The sequence below is a fragment of the Rhinatrema bivittatum genome, chromosome 13 (genome assembly GCF_901001135.1).
Source record: "Rhinatrema bivittatum chromosome 13, aRhiBiv1.1, whole genome shotgun sequence".
NCBI classification, from domain to species: domain Eukaryota; kingdom Metazoa; phylum Chordata; class Amphibia; order Gymnophiona; family Rhinatrematidae; genus Rhinatrema; species Rhinatrema bivittatum.
This window is the reverse complement of record NC_042627.1, coordinates 79,254,291-79,271,328: the sequence shown is the minus strand read 5'-3', so window position 1 is coordinate 79,271,328 and position 17,038 is coordinate 79,254,291. Positions and strand designations below refer to the sequence as shown.

The 17,038-nt window shown below is 46.3% G+C and overlaps 2 protein-coding genes across 7 annotated transcripts in view; one reads left to right on the top strand and one right to left on the bottom strand.

The window, feature by feature from the left end:
- MEGF11 (multiple EGF like domains 11) overlaps nucleotides 1-3,860 on the top strand; it is a 410,516-nt gene extending 406,656 nt beyond the window's left edge. For all 6 annotated transcript variants that reach the window (XM_029575259.1, XM_029575262.1, XM_029575263.1 and 3 more), the window contains one exon: nucleotides 2,352-3,860. In XM_029575259.1, coding sequence (XP_029431119.1) covers nucleotides 2,352-2,524 — 173 coding nt within the window. In that variant the 3' untranslated portion in view covers nucleotides 2,525-3,860. The remainder of the gene's footprint in view (nucleotides 1-2,351) is intronic.
- A 2,342-nt stretch (nucleotides 3,861-6,202) lies between these two features.
- On the bottom strand, nucleotides 6,203-16,869 carry RAB11A (RAB11A, member RAS oncogene family). The gene is made up of 5 exons (XM_029575075.1): nucleotides 16,676-16,869; nucleotides 11,152-11,347; nucleotides 9,784-9,977; nucleotides 9,524-9,604; nucleotides 6,203-8,067 (listed from the first exon to the last, which is right to left on the bottom strand). The coding sequence occupies exons 1-5, from the start codon at nucleotides 16,713-16,715 to the stop codon at nucleotides 7,928-7,930; spliced, it is 651 nt and encodes a 216-aa protein (XP_029430935.1). The 5' UTR covers nucleotides 16,716-16,869; the 3' UTR covers nucleotides 6,203-7,927.
- Nucleotides 16,870-17,038: the final 169 nt, after the last annotated feature.

Genomic DNA, 17,038 nt, shown 5'->3' with positions numbered 1-17,038 from the left:
CAAATCCTATCTAGGTGGTGCTAGCAGGCCCCTCCCTTTGCATCAGGCAGGCAAGTTACCTACCAGTCCTTCGGCCCACAAGCCACCCCCATTCCTAATGATCGAATTGCAGTCCTAACCCTTCCCTCCTGGGCAAAATGTTTCCCAGTTCCTGACAAAGCTAAGGCTCGCTTCCTGCACCCTGGTCCAGGATGGTGCAAGGGTATTAGGCACCCTCAGTGAATTTTACAGCCTTGCGCCCCCTCAGCCCCACCGGCCTCACATGAGCAATTGGGATCTGGTGTGACATCACTAATATTGCCTATACTGTGTGCAGAACCCCGAGTCCAGTATCCTACTGGCACAACTTATAGTAAAAATAAAGTTACACTGAATGGGGTTGGTTTGTTTTTTAGATGAAGACTCTTAAATTTTGCTTTTAAAAATTTTTTTTTGGGGGGAAGGGTTTCTGCATTGATGGAGCAGAAATAAAGGCAAGAAATGATCAGGTAAGTTTATTTTTTCTTCCTTGTGTTTCTGCAACACCAGTACAGAATGATTGGGAAGTAGCAAAGCGCAATTACTCAGGACAGGAGAATGGTGAACTCACTTTCAAAATGCCAGCTCCACAAGGAGCGTCTTCTCATGCGAATACGTCCAACCTCGAATGTCTCGTGAAAGTATGAATTGATGACCCAGGGGCTGCTCTACAAATTTGTTCTAAATTTCCTGCTCTTAATTCTGCCCAGGAGGAAGACTGTGCCCTTACTGAATGACCTGTAATTATCTCTCACACATTTACCCTTTAACATATAAGCTAATGTAATTGTTCCTTTAAACCATCTCACTAGTGTTGCTTTAGAGGCTGCTTCTCCTTTGGGCTGATCTCCAATTAATACAAATAATTTATCAGTCTTTCAAAGCTTCTGTAACTTTCAAGATGGTTGCATCAGCTGGAGACAGAGAATACTGGACTCATAGGGTTTTACATGAAAAAGGACATTCAAAGTACAGTTTTCTGAGGTAAAAACATCACTATAGAGCTTAGTCACAATCCCTCAAGCAACAATTCATAAGATGCTGATTCCTGCAACTCCCCCAACCCCCCCCCCCCTCCCTTCCTAATATAACACCAATTTCATTGCCATAATGGCCCAGGTGCCTACACCCCCACCATTGATCAGCTGGCACTAGGCCCATCCCAGCTGGAACATCCCCCAAACTTCCAAGGCCCAGCTTGGCGCTGGTACAGCCTTTCCGCTCTCGCTTGTGACCAGCATTGATGTGTGGCTAAGTCCCAATCTGGACAAGCCTTTTGAATATGGACCCCAATACAGTTCCAAACTCCGTCCCACTCCCCGGAGCAAGTGAAATAGCTCAGCCCGTTAGAGCCCAGATGTTATCCCATGCAACGTCCTGCTTTCATCAGCTCCTCCCTTAAGCCTCTGGCAGCAATTCATTTGACAGATCACCACCCTCATTCTGCTTCTTCGTTTCTTGGGCACAGCAGCTCTAGGAGATGCGTCACACATTACCCCGCACGTGCTGGACGGTTACCACTATGCCCCATGCTGGTGCAGATGTCACAGATGACATTTTATATTCAGCTTGCAGTATGTGCTTGAACTTCTGACACCCCCCATTAAAGGGAATTACTTAAAGAATTAAATAACTGAAAATTGACTGTAGGATCTGATAGACGGTAAGTATTGCTATTACAGAACATGCAAGAGATAAACTAAAATAACATGCATGACGGCTGGAGGATGTAGGTCACAAATAAATGTTTTATCTGCTTCTGGGAGTTCCGATACTAATACTTCTATTAGCATCATATGGCAGTGGTGCTCCGGCTCCACCAGCCAGTCATGTTTTCAGGATATCCTGATTGTGAATATGTAGGAGATAAATTTGCCTACACTGTAAGAAAGTATACAAATCTACCTCCCACCTATTCAATAAGGAGAGCTTGAAAGCGTGAGATGCTAGGGTTGGGTACCCAAGGCTTGGTTTGAGTACAGTGCGATACGGCACAGTAAAATATTTTGCCAAAAGAATGTGAATTTTCTGTTGAAAGCTTGCAGTCCTGCAGAAGTCCTAAGCTGGCAGGGCGGGGGAGGGAGGAAGAGAGGTTCCTTGCTCTGGCAGAGGAGCTACTGTATTTATGCTGTGGGAGAGGAGGGGATCCCCTGGAGCTTAAAGGTACCACTGGGTTAGACAGCACAGTGGTCAAGCCCATAGGGCTCCTGTTGGGGCAAGTGCAGCTGTTACTATTACATCCCTCAGACAATCCTTGCCTATTGGTAGTTTGAGTAAATAACTCCATCTTCCTTTAAGGGCATGATTTGACTTGTTTTTAATTGTCTCCTCAGAGCCAACTCTCAGTGTGGTGCAAGAAGCCCGTGGCCATTTTCCTAGCTGTCCCCAAACCTTGTATGACCTGCCCAGAAACAGCCACATTCCAAGTCACTACGACCTCCTGCCTGTGCGGCACAGCCCCTCCCACAGAGCATCCTGGGTCCCACAGCAGGAGCAGCACTCTTAACCTCTACTGGCAGGTGCCACAACGCGTGTCTCTTCCACTTTGCAATACCCACGGACCTGACGACTCTTCACTACTGGAAGATCAGCATTGTGGCTAATTGCTGCATGATGCCATTCAGAAGACTTTTTTTTTATATATTTATACACATATGGTGGGTGTGTATATATGCGCACACACACTCACACCCATATAGAGTGTGATGAAGCTCCAACTGTGACTGGTGGACATACGGAAGCTTTTATGGACAAAAAGAATCCGTTTACCCTCCCAACTGGTCAAGAACTCATGCTTACATTGATTTTTGTACTGAAAGCAAGAATCATCTTTGTTTTTCCAGCCCTAAGGGAAGATAAAAGTCAACATCAGGATGGATGGATCTTGCTTCCAAAAAGAGGCAACCAGGTCACCCAACCTGTAACTGCAGCAAGGCCGACGCAGATAGGAGGTGTTAAGCAGGGGAACTGGGCCGAGCGGGTGGACCCTGTGGCCCTTCTCTGCTGCAGCAACTGTTACCATGGAATCAGCTACCTGTACCCACCTCCAACGCATCTACAGCCAATGACCTTTACTGTTAGGAAAGAAGCTTGCTTAGATAACATTTTAAAAGTTACATTGCAGAACAGAACGAAGAGGAACTGGAGGCAGGTAACAGCCCTGCTTCCTTCTAGTTTTTGCCGTTTAGTATCTTTATAACGTATTCTAGGTTTATTTTAGCCACTGCTAGGCGATGCTGTTTTTGCTTTTTCTCAGTGCTGCTCATCAAGAGCAAGGGGGGTAGATACTGATTAAAGTCTTAAACCAGCCTTACTCCGCCCATCAGTTCCACATCTTCCAGCACCGGGCCCAGCCGTGAGTCTTCTTACTGGTGCAGCCTGCAGGGAACTCCCACCCTCTCCCTTCTACAGATGCCAATTTTATTTTTACTACCCTCTTTTAGTTAGAACATATCAGAGAAGGGCAACTTACAACAGCTGGAGGGCTGCAGTGGCTTTTGCCCCTTGTTACTCCTTCCACACACACAGGAGCTTTTCTTAGCAGATTGCATCTTCCTGGCTAGGAATAATAAGTTTCCACAGCCCATTACTGTGCACGAGGGGACATAGAGCAGGCTTACAACAATCACTCCTGCCACAGTGCGAGAGTTTAGTCACCTTTAGCTCAGCACAGTGCAGTGAGTACCAGTGCCCCCAGCCATCCTATCCTGCTGGGGCAGAGCCACGCTCCCTGGGCATCAAACCATTAAAATGGTGGTTCAGCTGTCAATGAAGCTCTTGCAGTTTGGTTCTGATTCACTTACGGGTTATACTAATGCTAACTAAACCACAAATAGGTGATGCTCTTATACCATAAACTGACCACCTGTTCTTCCGCTGAACCTGAAAGATCTTTACAAATGTTTGAATAATCTAAGCAATTAATAAAAGGTTTTTACATTAAACTCATTGATAATAAAGTCTGGCGTGGGTCATGCTGTAAAATCAAAAACTCTTACTGCCCTCCCAACATGGGATTTTACAGCATGACACCCGCCAGACTTTATTATTAATGTAAAAAGCTTTGTTAATTGCTTATTCACAAAAAAAAAACTTTTTTTGATATTGAGAGCACTGCAATTTGACATATAGTTCACGGAAGGAGGTTGGTGGTTAATGATTATAAAAACAATCGCTAACATTACCATGAAGTAGTTAAGATGTAGGAAACCAATCTCTTCCTAAATTATTTATTTGTTCAGAGATCATGAGTATTATGCTAAGCTGGGATGGTTTGATTTTTCAAAGGCTTATAAAGAAGTAAAGGTGAAGATCTTTCAGGTGATCAGTAATGGGTCTCACATACATGAACCAACTGCTTCAGTTCTGGCTCACAGCAAAAATTTAACTATAAGGCACATAATATGATTGCAACGTGGGGTAGAGCGAGTTAATCTAGGTCTAAATCTGGCACAGCTCCTGTCAGCTGTAGGAATTATGAAGTGTGCATGAAACAAAATAAATGCTATGTACTTAAAAGAAGCATTTCAAACTGTATTATTTGTACCGTTCAGCCTCCTGGCTGCAGGTGTCATGGGCTTGTGCAGGTTTATGCGCATCCTGAAGCCAGTCGGGGGATCCGGCACGTAGTATCTGAGTTGAACTCATCCCGAATTGGTAACTTACTTTGTTCACAGGTTTGTTCAAATTCGACAGCAGCTTTCAACTAATGATTCAGTGTCAGTTCCAGAAGATACAAGTTTAACTCAGTTTGACTCCCTGTCCTGTACTAATTTTTCTTCTCCTGCAGGGTCTGTCTCTGTGGCCAAGCAGGATAGATGTCAGTCACACAGGTGGGTAATGGCCGAGTTGTCCTGCAGGCTAGAGGGCACAGCCTTGCTTTCTTAACCATCTGACTACATCTCAGCTCAGAGGCCAGCACTCTGCCCATGGAGCCAGCTGGCTGCTTTTCTTTTAAACCAAGCAGGCTCAATCCCAAGCAGATTTGGGATCTGGCAGCAGGAGCCTTCAAATCACAGTTACCTCCGCCTCTCCCCCCAGCCATGCCTCTAGCCACAAGCTGGTATCCTAACACCATCTCACCTTTTTCTGATTGGGAAATTGAGACTCCGCTTTTTTCCCCTTTCAACCAAGTCAATTAAACGTGCATGACCTTAAACATAAAAGGCCACAGCAAATAGGTGACAGGACCAAGAGAAAAGCGACCAGCAATGTGTGGGCCTTGTTGCTTTGGAAAGGATTTACAGATACTTTGAAAAGCCTATTCACATGCATAAAACCCAGTTAAGCACAAATCTTCCTGAAAATTACCCCCTTTAAGAGCAGACAGATCAGGCTGTCTCACAGGGAATGAAATAAAAGCCCTCTCAGGAGTTCCCCTGTAAGGCTGGTTAGATACGCAGCAGCTAAATGCCTGTTCCATGCACCTTTTTCCTCTCAGAGCAGAATGAAGCAAGCATGGAAATGACTTTTTGGGAAGATGCTCATCTAGTCAATATTACTGTTATGGGTCATAAAATTCACATTTTTATAGTACCATTTACTGTATAATCAAAGCACACAAGACAGAGCTCAATGTGATGTATGCAGAGCATGGCAAGTGCAAAGAGAAACAGGAAGTGAAAAGTGTGGGCAGAATACAAATCTAGCAATAATGAATGTTAACACAGCAGAGGTACAGGTAAGAGCAGAGGGACACCCCCCCTCTGTTTAGGTGATCAGACAGGCGAGTCACCAGCTGCAGGCCCATGCACCCAGAATACTTTCTGGGTACATTCTTGTGGCCTTTGTTTTTCTAGATTTCGCTCATCTTTTCATTGGTAGCTGAAGGAAGGACGGGGGAAAACATTTAGGACCCTAATATTTACTGAGCATTTTTCCCCTACTGGAAGAAAATCTTTACTAAACAGCCCCTAAGGGTGAAGTCTCTTGCCCAAGGTCATAAGGAGCAGGAGCAGGATTTGAACCCTGGTTCTCAGCCTGCTCCAGCACTCTGGTAATGGTGTAACTGCTTCCACGTGTGCTGGAAAAGGGGGGCAGCTGTTAACATCTGCCCAGCACCACCCACTTTCACACAAAGACGTTTCCCCATCGGACCAGGATGCAAATCCTCAAGAAAGACTGCACCTATACACAGGGAACTCTGTGCAAGAAGTTTGGAAAAACAATGACAAGTCAAAATTAATTAATTGAATAATATAGGGACTAGTCCCTGTAATTGTTTTTATTAGCATGAATGAATAGATCTTAAATCAATCTAAAAATAAAATATGGAGTTGGGTTACAGTCCATGCATAAAATACACAGCAGTGCTTTATAAATAGGAGAAAGGGACAGGAAAGCATTTAAGAGTGGGTGCCTTCTGTGCACACCCCACACTTCATGAGCACCGCAAGATGCACGAGCTGGCCAGGCTGGCAACACATCGACCCACTGCTGCTGCTGTGGCTTTCAGAGACCGGGAGGACAGCGTGTATCCGTGTTAGTGCAAATAAAGAGTACATTTGTGAAACACAGACTACACACACACACAGAGAAAGTGGACCCTGCTGCTCAAGCAGTATTTTTTCTGCTCAGTACAGACCGTGCCTGCAGGGAGGAAGCAGGCTGCCCCTGTACACGTGGTGTGCAGGCTGCCAGCTCCCTGCTGTCTAGAGAGGACTGTGTGCAGAGCTCAGGCTGCCTTCTCTCTGATCACACTGCACACAGCCAGCTCTTATCTGGTCCTCTTCACCGGGCATGTGAGGTGAACCGAAATTCAGCACAGCCAAACACCCCCCCCCTCCCGGCACAAGCTGTCCTACGAGGGATAACCGTTGGCGCAGTCTAAGCACCCAGCTGAAGAACAGAAAGAGACAAAATCATAAATACTATTAAAGTTTCTTTTCATTCAAACACCTTTCAGGAGTCTGCACGTGACAGAGCAGTCCCTTTCACAAACTTATCACATGGAGAGATCCCCCGGCCGGACGCTGCCTGCCCCCCTCTGTGTACAGCACGGCCTCCACGCCGCGCTGCAGCTCAGACTCTGCCCACCATGACGCCAGCTTTCATTTCAGTGCCACACCAGAAGCCCACAGCAGCATCTCTCTCCAGGAGGACCATGAAGACACCAGCGAAGGTGTAGGGGGTGCTGCCTTAGTCAAGGCTGGGCAGAAAAGTTACTGAATTGGGTCAGCCCCCTGCTCAGGCCAGTTAAGGCTTACGTGAGAGGCTGCCCTGAAGGACACAGCACTTCACCCTTTGCTGCTTTACAATATTCATAGGATGATGGGCGGGGGGGGGGTAGGATTTAAGGTCTTACGGGGGAAGCTCCCGCCCATCTGCATTCAGTTACAGTAAGGGAGAGGGGAAGGGCAGCAGTTGTGCAATTTAATTGGCTGAGAGCAGATGAGCCAGGTCCTAAATTATCAATCTGCCCAGCGTCCACAGCGGCTTCAGGAGATCTGCTTGCCAAAGCCGCAAGCTGCTGGCCACTGTGGCAGAGACCCACAGGGGGTAACTGCAAGCTGAACCCCAAATGGTTTATAAATTAGAGAAAGCTCTGCAAGCACCTGAACGGGTTTTAGTTATTAAAGCAATTCATTTATGTATCTTCCATGAATATTCACTGACAAAGACCTCCAGTGGGGCTTCCCGAGGACCAAATCCAGCCCCACTGCCCTCCCGCGATCTTCCAGCAGCTTGGAAGAGAACTCCTCTCGTGCACTGGGTGTCCAACAGGCCCCCCCCTCCTGCTGTGGCCAAGAGGCGATAAAAGGGTTAGATCTCAGCGAGGACTTTACAATGTGGAAATCAGTAAAAGAATGTCAAGACACGTAGGAAAATTAAACAAAATAAAAAAATGAGAGATGAGAGAGTGAATTGCAAATATATTTCAACCTTGGACCTGGGGGGATATACACAGCCTTTATATATTCTGACAGCACTGCATTTTTGGTTTGTTTTCCGTGGTTGGAGGGACGTGGATTGGGACCACGTTGGTGCTCGGGGACATGTCATTCTCACGCCGGTCCGACATTTGCTTCTGAGATACAATACGATAGATTTCTGGATGACACAAAGAGAAAGAAAGGACAGGAGTGAGTGATTCTGTTCAAACAAGAGATTTCGAGAACCTGTAATGCAATCCCTGCAGCCGTGGAGCCAGCTCATCACCCACACATCATCATCGAGCTTTTATGTGCCGGACTACAGGATATTTTCAGGAGCAGAAGCCGGCAGCCCTGACATAAGATAGAAACCGTCCATCTTATGATCGCTGGTGGCTCCTGCTGAACAGGAACTCTCTACCTCAATCTGTTGCTGGCAAATAGAAAGGAAGAGTTAAAGTTTCTATTACTTTAAATGGACACAGCTCATCCTGCAGTTGGAAGAAGGCTGAGGGAGGGGCTGCTAGAGCTATACAGAGATGGTCAGACGTCAGATCTCTGGAGACCCAGGTGGCAAAGCCCAATGATTCCCAGGGCCCTAATGTTAAGTCTGCCCTGCAGGACGTGGGAGGCTGCTACATTATCCTTAAAGCTACGTTAGACAATGTACAAACGTAGATCAGAGTTAATTTCTTATGCGTATATCTACACTTCTGGAAGAGTGGGCCGAGGGTCAAACTTCAATCTTACCAGGTACCCTTACCTTCACAACACAGGTACTGGCTCCGTGGGTTCTGTCACAGACGGCCATTAAAAATTTGATATCGGATCGTGGTCTGGTAGACATCTGGCTCTTATAGAATCCAACTGAGCGCAATTCCACGTATTTTTTTTCATGCTCGTGTACAGATTTCTTTTTAATTAACAAATCCTTGGTGGATATGGCTACTGAGGCTGAATCGGGCACCATAACCTGGTCCGATCACGCATAGGCAGTCTCACCCACTGCTATTTATCTCTAAGCTTCCCCAGAGACACATTACCTATTTAATAAGCAAACTCAGCCAACCTGGTCTCCCTCTCAGCCTGGGGGTGCTAGAGAGGTTACATTCAGCACCTCAGCAGGATTTGTGGGGGGACAGCATCATGTGTCCATATTAAGGACCCATGACGGCAGGGACATGAGGAGGATATAAAAAGCCTTAGGTAGTTGTGAATGACAACTCTTAATGCCCGATTCCAGCCCTTGGACCAATTAAGTTGAAAGTATAAAAAGGAGCAGGATGGAACTGACTCGTCACAAGTTCAATTTACAAACCATTCATCTACACTTGTCCACTCCTGCCCTGGCACGCAAGGAATCCTGCCGCTCTGGAATAAAACACGGCCGAGGTAACAAGACCATTGCATGGCTCTCTCCAAGCCCTGCCGGACCAAGTGCTTAAACCAAGAGACTGATACAAGAGGCCCCGCCCTGCCGTATCCAACACTAGCTCATCCCTCACGTCACACCCCGCCCAAGTCACAGCAGAAAGCCCACAGCACCTCCCTTAGAGATCGGCATCTCCACACGAGAACAAACTAACCTCACACTTACAAATCAGAGGACGCCTGGTGCAGCCTCAGTCTCTCACCTGTAAGGATGGTCTGGAAAGCAGCTTCCACGTTTGTGGAGTCGAGGGCCGATGTCTCTATAAACGACAAGCCGTTCTTTTCTGCAGGCGCAAGAGAGAAATGAAAGAGCACAGGTTACAGATTGCAGTTGGGGACCCCTTCCCTGCCGCAGAGCCAGCGTTTTCTCTGGGGATTCGGAAGAGGAGAAATCCTGCAAGAAACAGTAAAGCAGGACTCTTGGCCCCGGGATGGACAGCGTGCTTCACGCACCGTCACCCACCTGCAAACGCTCGGGCCTCATCCGTGGGCACGGCTCGCAGGTGACGCAGGTCGCTCTTGTTCCCCACCAGCATGATGACAATGTTGCTGTCCGCGTGGTCCCGCAGCTCTTTCAGCCAACGCTCCACGTTCTCGTAGGTGAGGTGCTTCGCGATGTCGTACACCAAAAGGGCACCCACCGCCCCCCGGTAGTACCTGGAGGAGGACAAGAGCTGCAGGCAGGCGCAACACTACTGCACTCACTCATTCAACAGAGCAGAGAAGCACTAAACGCAGCATCCAGGCTACCCAGTTCTGTATTTGGGTGGGGGGAGATGAACACAAATTCAGACTTAAAACCAATACTAGGTGCCCCCTGCCCTGCAGTTACCCAATCCATCAACCCTGTCCCTACCATTATATCCATCTCTGCCCAATACAGTGCTGGCCCTCCTTCTCCTTTGGGTCTTACACATCTCAGATTTCCCTCCTCCAAAGGTTTCAAAAATCCAGAGATAACAAAACTAGTCAGGCTGTTGTCTGAAACATCAGGCCATCCAAGTGTCCATGCAGCTGCCCGCTGGCTTATACCCTCTCACCTTTGACCCTATAAAGTTCCATACAACTGAGCAACCACTCAAGCAGGCTCCTGCCAACCCACCGCCCCACCCCAGAATAGAAGGATTCTCTCAAGCTTCCTCTGACCCTGGGTCCTATAGAGAAAGGTCACTGAATGTCTCTGTGCAGGCTGCGGCCACCCAGCCTGCAGGACTCAAGGAGTCGCCCTAGTGACCGATGCTTTTCTCTGCTAATCTCAACGCTCCTAGAGGTCTTTTCCTAACAGATACTTGGTTAATACATTTTTACACCCCAAATCCATGTTTATATACTTTGTGTAAACAGTAAAGCTCACTTTCTAAACCCTTTACCCTTCTTCCAGAGTTTTCAAATCCCCTTTCATTTTTTTCTGCCTTTGGGCTTGCCTACAGGTTTTCCTACCATCTCCAGAAATAAATGTCCCTCCAGCTGCTAATAAAGTTACTGGAGAGAAGAGACCACCCGAACCGAGCTCCGAGTTATCTCACTGAGAACTCGGCCACTACCAGCACGGTGTCCACCCACAGCCAGCCCTTCACCCAGCGAACCACTTTCTGGCCTACTCCCAGACTTCCCCTGCCTGCACCCCAGCTGGGCTGCACCTTTGCTCACTGAAGAACTCGGTCGAGTCTGTCCGACAGGACCTTCTCTCCAGAAACCATGGCTGCCGGGTGTCATGTCATCTACTCGTTTCCAGGCGCTGCACTCTCGTTAGTACAGTTCCCACAGATTTCCCCACTACTGAAATGAGCAGAGTGAAAATGTGGTGAAGACCATGTACAGCATCACTTACGCAGACGTTATAGCTCGGTACCGCTCCTGTCCTGCCGTGTCCCAGATCTGGGCTTTTATCGTTTTCCCATCCACCTGGATGCTTCTGGTCGCAAACTCCACTCCAATGGTGCTTTTGCTCTCCAGGTTGAATTCATTGCGGGTAAATCGAGACAGCAGGTTACTTTTACCTACACCTGAGTCACCGATAAGTACAACTAGAAGAGAGCAACAAGGCAGGGTCAGACATCATATAAACACCTTCCCCCTCCCAAATAGCATTAAGAGACAGCCCGCTGCTCTACGGTTCCTGTACTTACACAGCACCGACAGAGCTAACCACAGCTGCTTCAGCACTGGGGCTCCCTCACTTTGTACTAAGACGACCCACTGCCGAAAGTCACAGAGCGTCAGTACAGCAGCAAGGGACCCAGGACCACAAGGCAGGTGGACAGGTTACATTATGAGAAACAACTTGTCACGGACGTTGTAGTAACTTCAAGGTCACAAAAGCAGCCCTCAGGCCCACACTTTTTACCCTGTAGTAAAGTGGGTAGTTCACATCCGGGGAAGGGAAGAGTGAAGGGAGAGGGCCGGTCTCCGCCATTAAGCATGGGACATGGAAGATTATGAGGTTGGGAGGTGGTGGAGGGCAGCGGGATAACTTAAATATGACAGGCTGGGTAAATGATATGGCTGCTGAGGTCTGTGAAGTCTGAGAACGTATTCGCTTGCAGACACCCACAGATGAGGACAACCAGGCCATCTGGAGGAGCCAATTGCTCCTTATCTGCCATCATCTACTATGGGACTATGCTCAAAAGCTGTAACACTATTCTTGCAAACAAAATCAGTTTAGTTTAAAAAATGAATAAAAGCAGAGAGACAGGCGAGTTCCAGATCTTCCTCAGTAGTCAGAACCTCCTGCTGGTATCCGACTGATACGCCTCTAACCAGGAAGCTACAATCAGGAGGGTGGAGATTGGATTTCTTATGAGCTCAGAAAAAGCAATAACGAGAGGGAGAGAGAGGGCCAAGGTCCTCATCTGCTGACAGCTTTGCTTTTACCATGTTACTGGCAGAAGGAGCCTTCATCCACATCTCCCCCACCTCCCTTTCCCCTCCAAACACAGATTCTGCACACCTAGCCAGGATATGCAAGCCCGAATTGAGCCTTTGAAAAGTAGGAATCTGCCATATAAGCAATCTGAGGAAAGCCAGTTCTCTCTCTGGAGGCACCCGCTGCGTCCCAGGTGAGGTCATAGGTAGGGGAGTGAGGACCCATGCATCAGGCTGGGACAGAGCTGCCGTCCTAAATCCAATGAAGGCCATGACCTGAATCCCAAACAGGTCGGAGAAGTTTTAAGGACGTTTCTTGGTCAACAGCAGCAATGAGTCAGTGTTTCAAGTGTCAAACATGCTTGGCTAGTGATAGGCAGACTTCATTTTAGTATAATATTGAGAGTGACGACATCCAAGTTTTGGAAAAGTCACAACTCCCATCACGTGTGCTGCTGCATCCACTGAAGGGAAGGAAAAGGCCTCCGTGCTCTTGTGAATAATTGCAGGTGCCAATGTCCACTCAAAGCCTGGGGAGAGCCCACTACATCCTGATTAAGCAGATGTAGCCTTCTTTCTATTTATTACATTTTGTGATACGGGTTTTCACCTATTATAGCCTCATATTAAAAAAACAAAACAAAACAAAAACAAACAGACACACACACACCTGAATCCATTCCTCAGCAAGGTCTTTTTTTTGGGCAGAAATGTAAGGGGAGCACAGATGATGATCCGCATTGCCTAAGTTATTTCATTTTAGAAAGGAGGAACTCAGATACTTTAAACACCAATACTGTCTTAGAAATAAAATTAGAACGAGAATGCAAGACATGAAAAATTTAATGCCAACTCACTGCATCTAAAAACATTTTGTTTCAATCTACGATCCAGGTACATGTTTCTCCTGAGACACTTTATCTCCATTGTAACATAACTTCCAGAAAAATGTGAAGATAATGCAAAGCTGGTTTTGTAAGTTTTCTACAGAAGGGGCATTAAGGTTCAGTCCAGGACACACACTGCCCTCTAGTATTCATGTATTGCCTCTTTGATTTGCAACTGTGATCTTAGCAAAGTGGATCTCCTTCCTCAGACAAGATGATGAACTGCCACTCCTCGCAGGCTCTCACACAAACGGCTGCCTCTTCTCCGCAGCAAGAGAAGAAACTCTGTTCTAGAAGAGGGGGTAGAAACACGTTGGGATTTTCTAAGTGAATCTCAAGGCTCAGGGGGCATTAAGTGCAAAGACAGAACAGGTTTACATTATGAGGAACAAAAGGAGTTGGAACACGGTGCGGCCAACAAGGCAGACCGATTTCTGTGATATCCTCATCTAAAACAGGGCACGCACACACATCCTACCTACTAAGGCTAAATATCTGAGCAGTATTTTAAAGGTGAAATTGAAAACAAACCAATTACAATTTCCTGACAGACCACGCCAGTCAATCAGGAAATTTAATCCCAAGGGCTTCCTGGCACACTGGGCCCAGGACTTCATCGTATTATCCTTGATGATGCCTGGATTCCTTTCCTGGGTGGTGGAACCTAGCATTGTATAATTTCAGTTTGGATTCTTTTTGCCTCTTTGTCCACATTAAATTCTGTCTGCCATCTGGATGCCCAGTCTTGCAAGGTCTTCCTGCAATTTTTAACTTGCCACTGTGATTTAACAATTTACAACAAATTTGCTGATAGTACAAAATTAAGTCACCTCACTCACTGATTTCTTTTCCCAGGTCATTTATAAATATGTTAAAGAGCACCGGTCCCAGTACAGATCCCTGGGGCATTCCATTATTTACCTTCCTCCACTGTAAAAATAAAACCAAGGCAATTTCCAGTTATGCTGGGTTGACCTAGAATATGAAGGTTGATTCTGTAAACCGTTGTGAGCTTCTAGTGGAACGACGGCATATAAACCGCCTAAATGTTTTATGAAAATCAGAACAAACTAATGTGCATTTTGATTATATTTTATGAATACTGTATTTTGACTACTTATATTAAGTAAAGATTTGTATTCTGTTGAGATCTTTTTGTATTGGCAAAATATAAATGTCCTTTTCTGGACTGCGAAAGGGTTAAAAGAATATATACTGAACAAGAAGATATACTGAACAAGTCAATTAGGAAAGATTTTGTGAACCGTAAGTCAAGTCAGTCAGAACTCTAAGCTCAGCCAGCAAAGTGTTCCATAGACCTGGCGTGGCTAGTGAAAAGGCTCTGACTAGAGTTTCAGCTAGCCTTATCTTTTTAAATGTAGACACAAAGCAAGCACATGAGCCAGTAGGAGTGTAAAGGGCAGAGTAAGCGAGCAGGATAATCATTAACAAGGGCTTTAAGCATTAAAGGACATGATCTCAAATTGTACTCTCCAAGCTACAGGCAACCAGTGTAATGAAAGTAAACTAGGAGCAATGTAGTAAACATGAACCATCTGTAAATTAGCCTGGCAGTCGCTATAATCTGAAGAACATGAAGTAGTAGGAAGTTTAAATTGGTTCCTGGGGTTAAACCTTTTTTTTCTCTTCAACTGATTTTTGAACTGTAGTACAAGCAAAATTGTTTTAGCTTATCTTGACTATTGCAATGGCCCTTATTTGGGCCCTATAATACAATTTTAGCTACTCTTATTTGGGCTTTCATAGTTGTGAGTTAAGGATAATACTCAAATAACATACTGCAGGCAAAATAGGAATTTCACCTAATCACACAGAATGCACACAAAACTGACAAATTACTAGAATTAATAGAAACTAAAGTCTATGTGAAGTAGTTAGGTAGTATTTACACTTCACAGGCTCAAGCATAAACAGAACAGGTCTCAGGTACAATGCATTCCAGCAGTGCATGCTGGAAGTGACACTAGCATGTTGTGCAACACCCACAGTGAAGTGAAGGTTAAGAGGAGCAGCTACAACAGCCCTAAGCAACTTACACACAATACATGAAACACTCCTTACTATGCCACACCAGAAATCTCACTAGTTGTAAAGTCCTGAGAGATGCTCAGTGCATGCGGAGGACCGTCATCCAGTGTCCTTACCTAGGATAAACTGTGGCACCTCACACAAAACCACAACCACCTGAATACTCAATGACCTGAAAAGGCACACTTATTTGATTTATAGTCCATCTTTCAGGCATTTCAAAGCAAATTACTATGGATACCTTTTTGAAAATCCATGTCAAAACACACACATTCAGGTTTTCCATACTCCCAATTCCTTCTAGATCAAGCATTCCTACTCAATTAATACACTTTTTTAAAGCTTTGGTCCCGATTAGGCTTGTTGTTTTCAAATCTAAAGCAACCCTCACTTAACTATTTCTCATGGCTTGGGTCATTCAGAAAGGGAATTAGGAAACCAGGGATGCAGGACTATAGAACATCTTTGTGCCTAGGATCCCTAAAAGTCAAACACATAAGTTTTGCCAACAAGCCCATTATCCTGTTTCCAACAGTGACCAATCCAGGTCACAAGTACCTGGCAGGATCCCAAGGGCAGACATTCCAAGGTGCTTATCCCAAGAATAAGCAGTGGATTTCAGCAACTCCACCTTAACAATGGTTTATGGACTTTTCCTCCAGGAACTTGTCCAAACTTACTTTTTTTTTTTTTTTTTTATAAACACAGCTATGCCAATAGCTTTCACCATATCTTCTGATAATGACTTCCAGAGCTTAATTATGCATTGAGAGGGAAAAAAACCACTTAGTTTTAAATCTATCACCTAGTAACCTCATTGTGTGTCCCCTGGTCTTTGTACTTTTTGAAAGAGTAAACAACTGATTAACATTTACTCGTTCCACTCCACTCATTATTTTATAGACCTCTATCATAACTCTCCTCTCCAAGCTGAAGAGTCATAAGTCCTAACCTCTTTAGCCTTTCCTCAGAGAAATCAAATATACTCAAGAATAAGAGAATGGATCCAACATAATATTACTTTGATTAAAAAAAAATGTATACTACATAACAGCAACCAACTGCAGGGAGCTGCTTCCTCAAGAGAACCTATGATGGAGTAATGCACTGATGAGCAATTCTTTCATCTAGTACCGGGTCCGGGAGCGCCTCCGCATGCAGGAAGCAGCTGGGAAGACCTGTGATTTACAGATGTAATAAGAGGCGAGCCATCAAGAATTAAATCAACATAAACACTCGACATCCTCAATCGAACTCAAGCGTTCTCGAAATCCAAGGACAAAAAAACAATGAGATCCACTTTGCCCAGACTGAGCTAAGAGGTAATCGGGGAAAGCTTGCTGGGAGACGTGGGGGGCGGGGGCTGTCCGGGGCTCCCCCGGGGCTCGGACTCGCCTCATCTTAATAAGCTTCGGCGTCCCGGCCCGGGCTCCCGGTCCCCCCTCCTCGGGCTGGGTCGGACAGAGTCACCGAGAGAAAGGCGCACACAGACGGAGTGCTGGGAAGAGGCGCCCAGAGGCAGCGCCTGACAGCGGCCGCCCGCGCTCTCACCTTTAAAGAGATAATCGTACTCGTCGTCCCTGGTTCCCATGTTGCTGGGTCGCTCGCTGGCTGGAATGGGCCGGACCCGCGCGCAGTTCTAAATGTCAAGAACTAACCGGGCCGCTCCCTGCTCTTCTTCCGCCCTCTCCCTCCGGGCGCACCACACTACTTCCGGAGCGCTCCCCCAGAACACGGAAGCCCTGCGTCTCAAACCTCGCTCTGGCCATCACTACTTAAGGGAAGCTGTTGTGACGTAATGCGTTTCAAGCCTCGCTCTGGGGTTGGCTGCGACGGAAGGGGTTTCTTCCGCGAAGGTGGATAAAGTTCTGGGCGTGGAGACGCCTCTGACGTCTGCAGGTGGTGGCTCTTCCT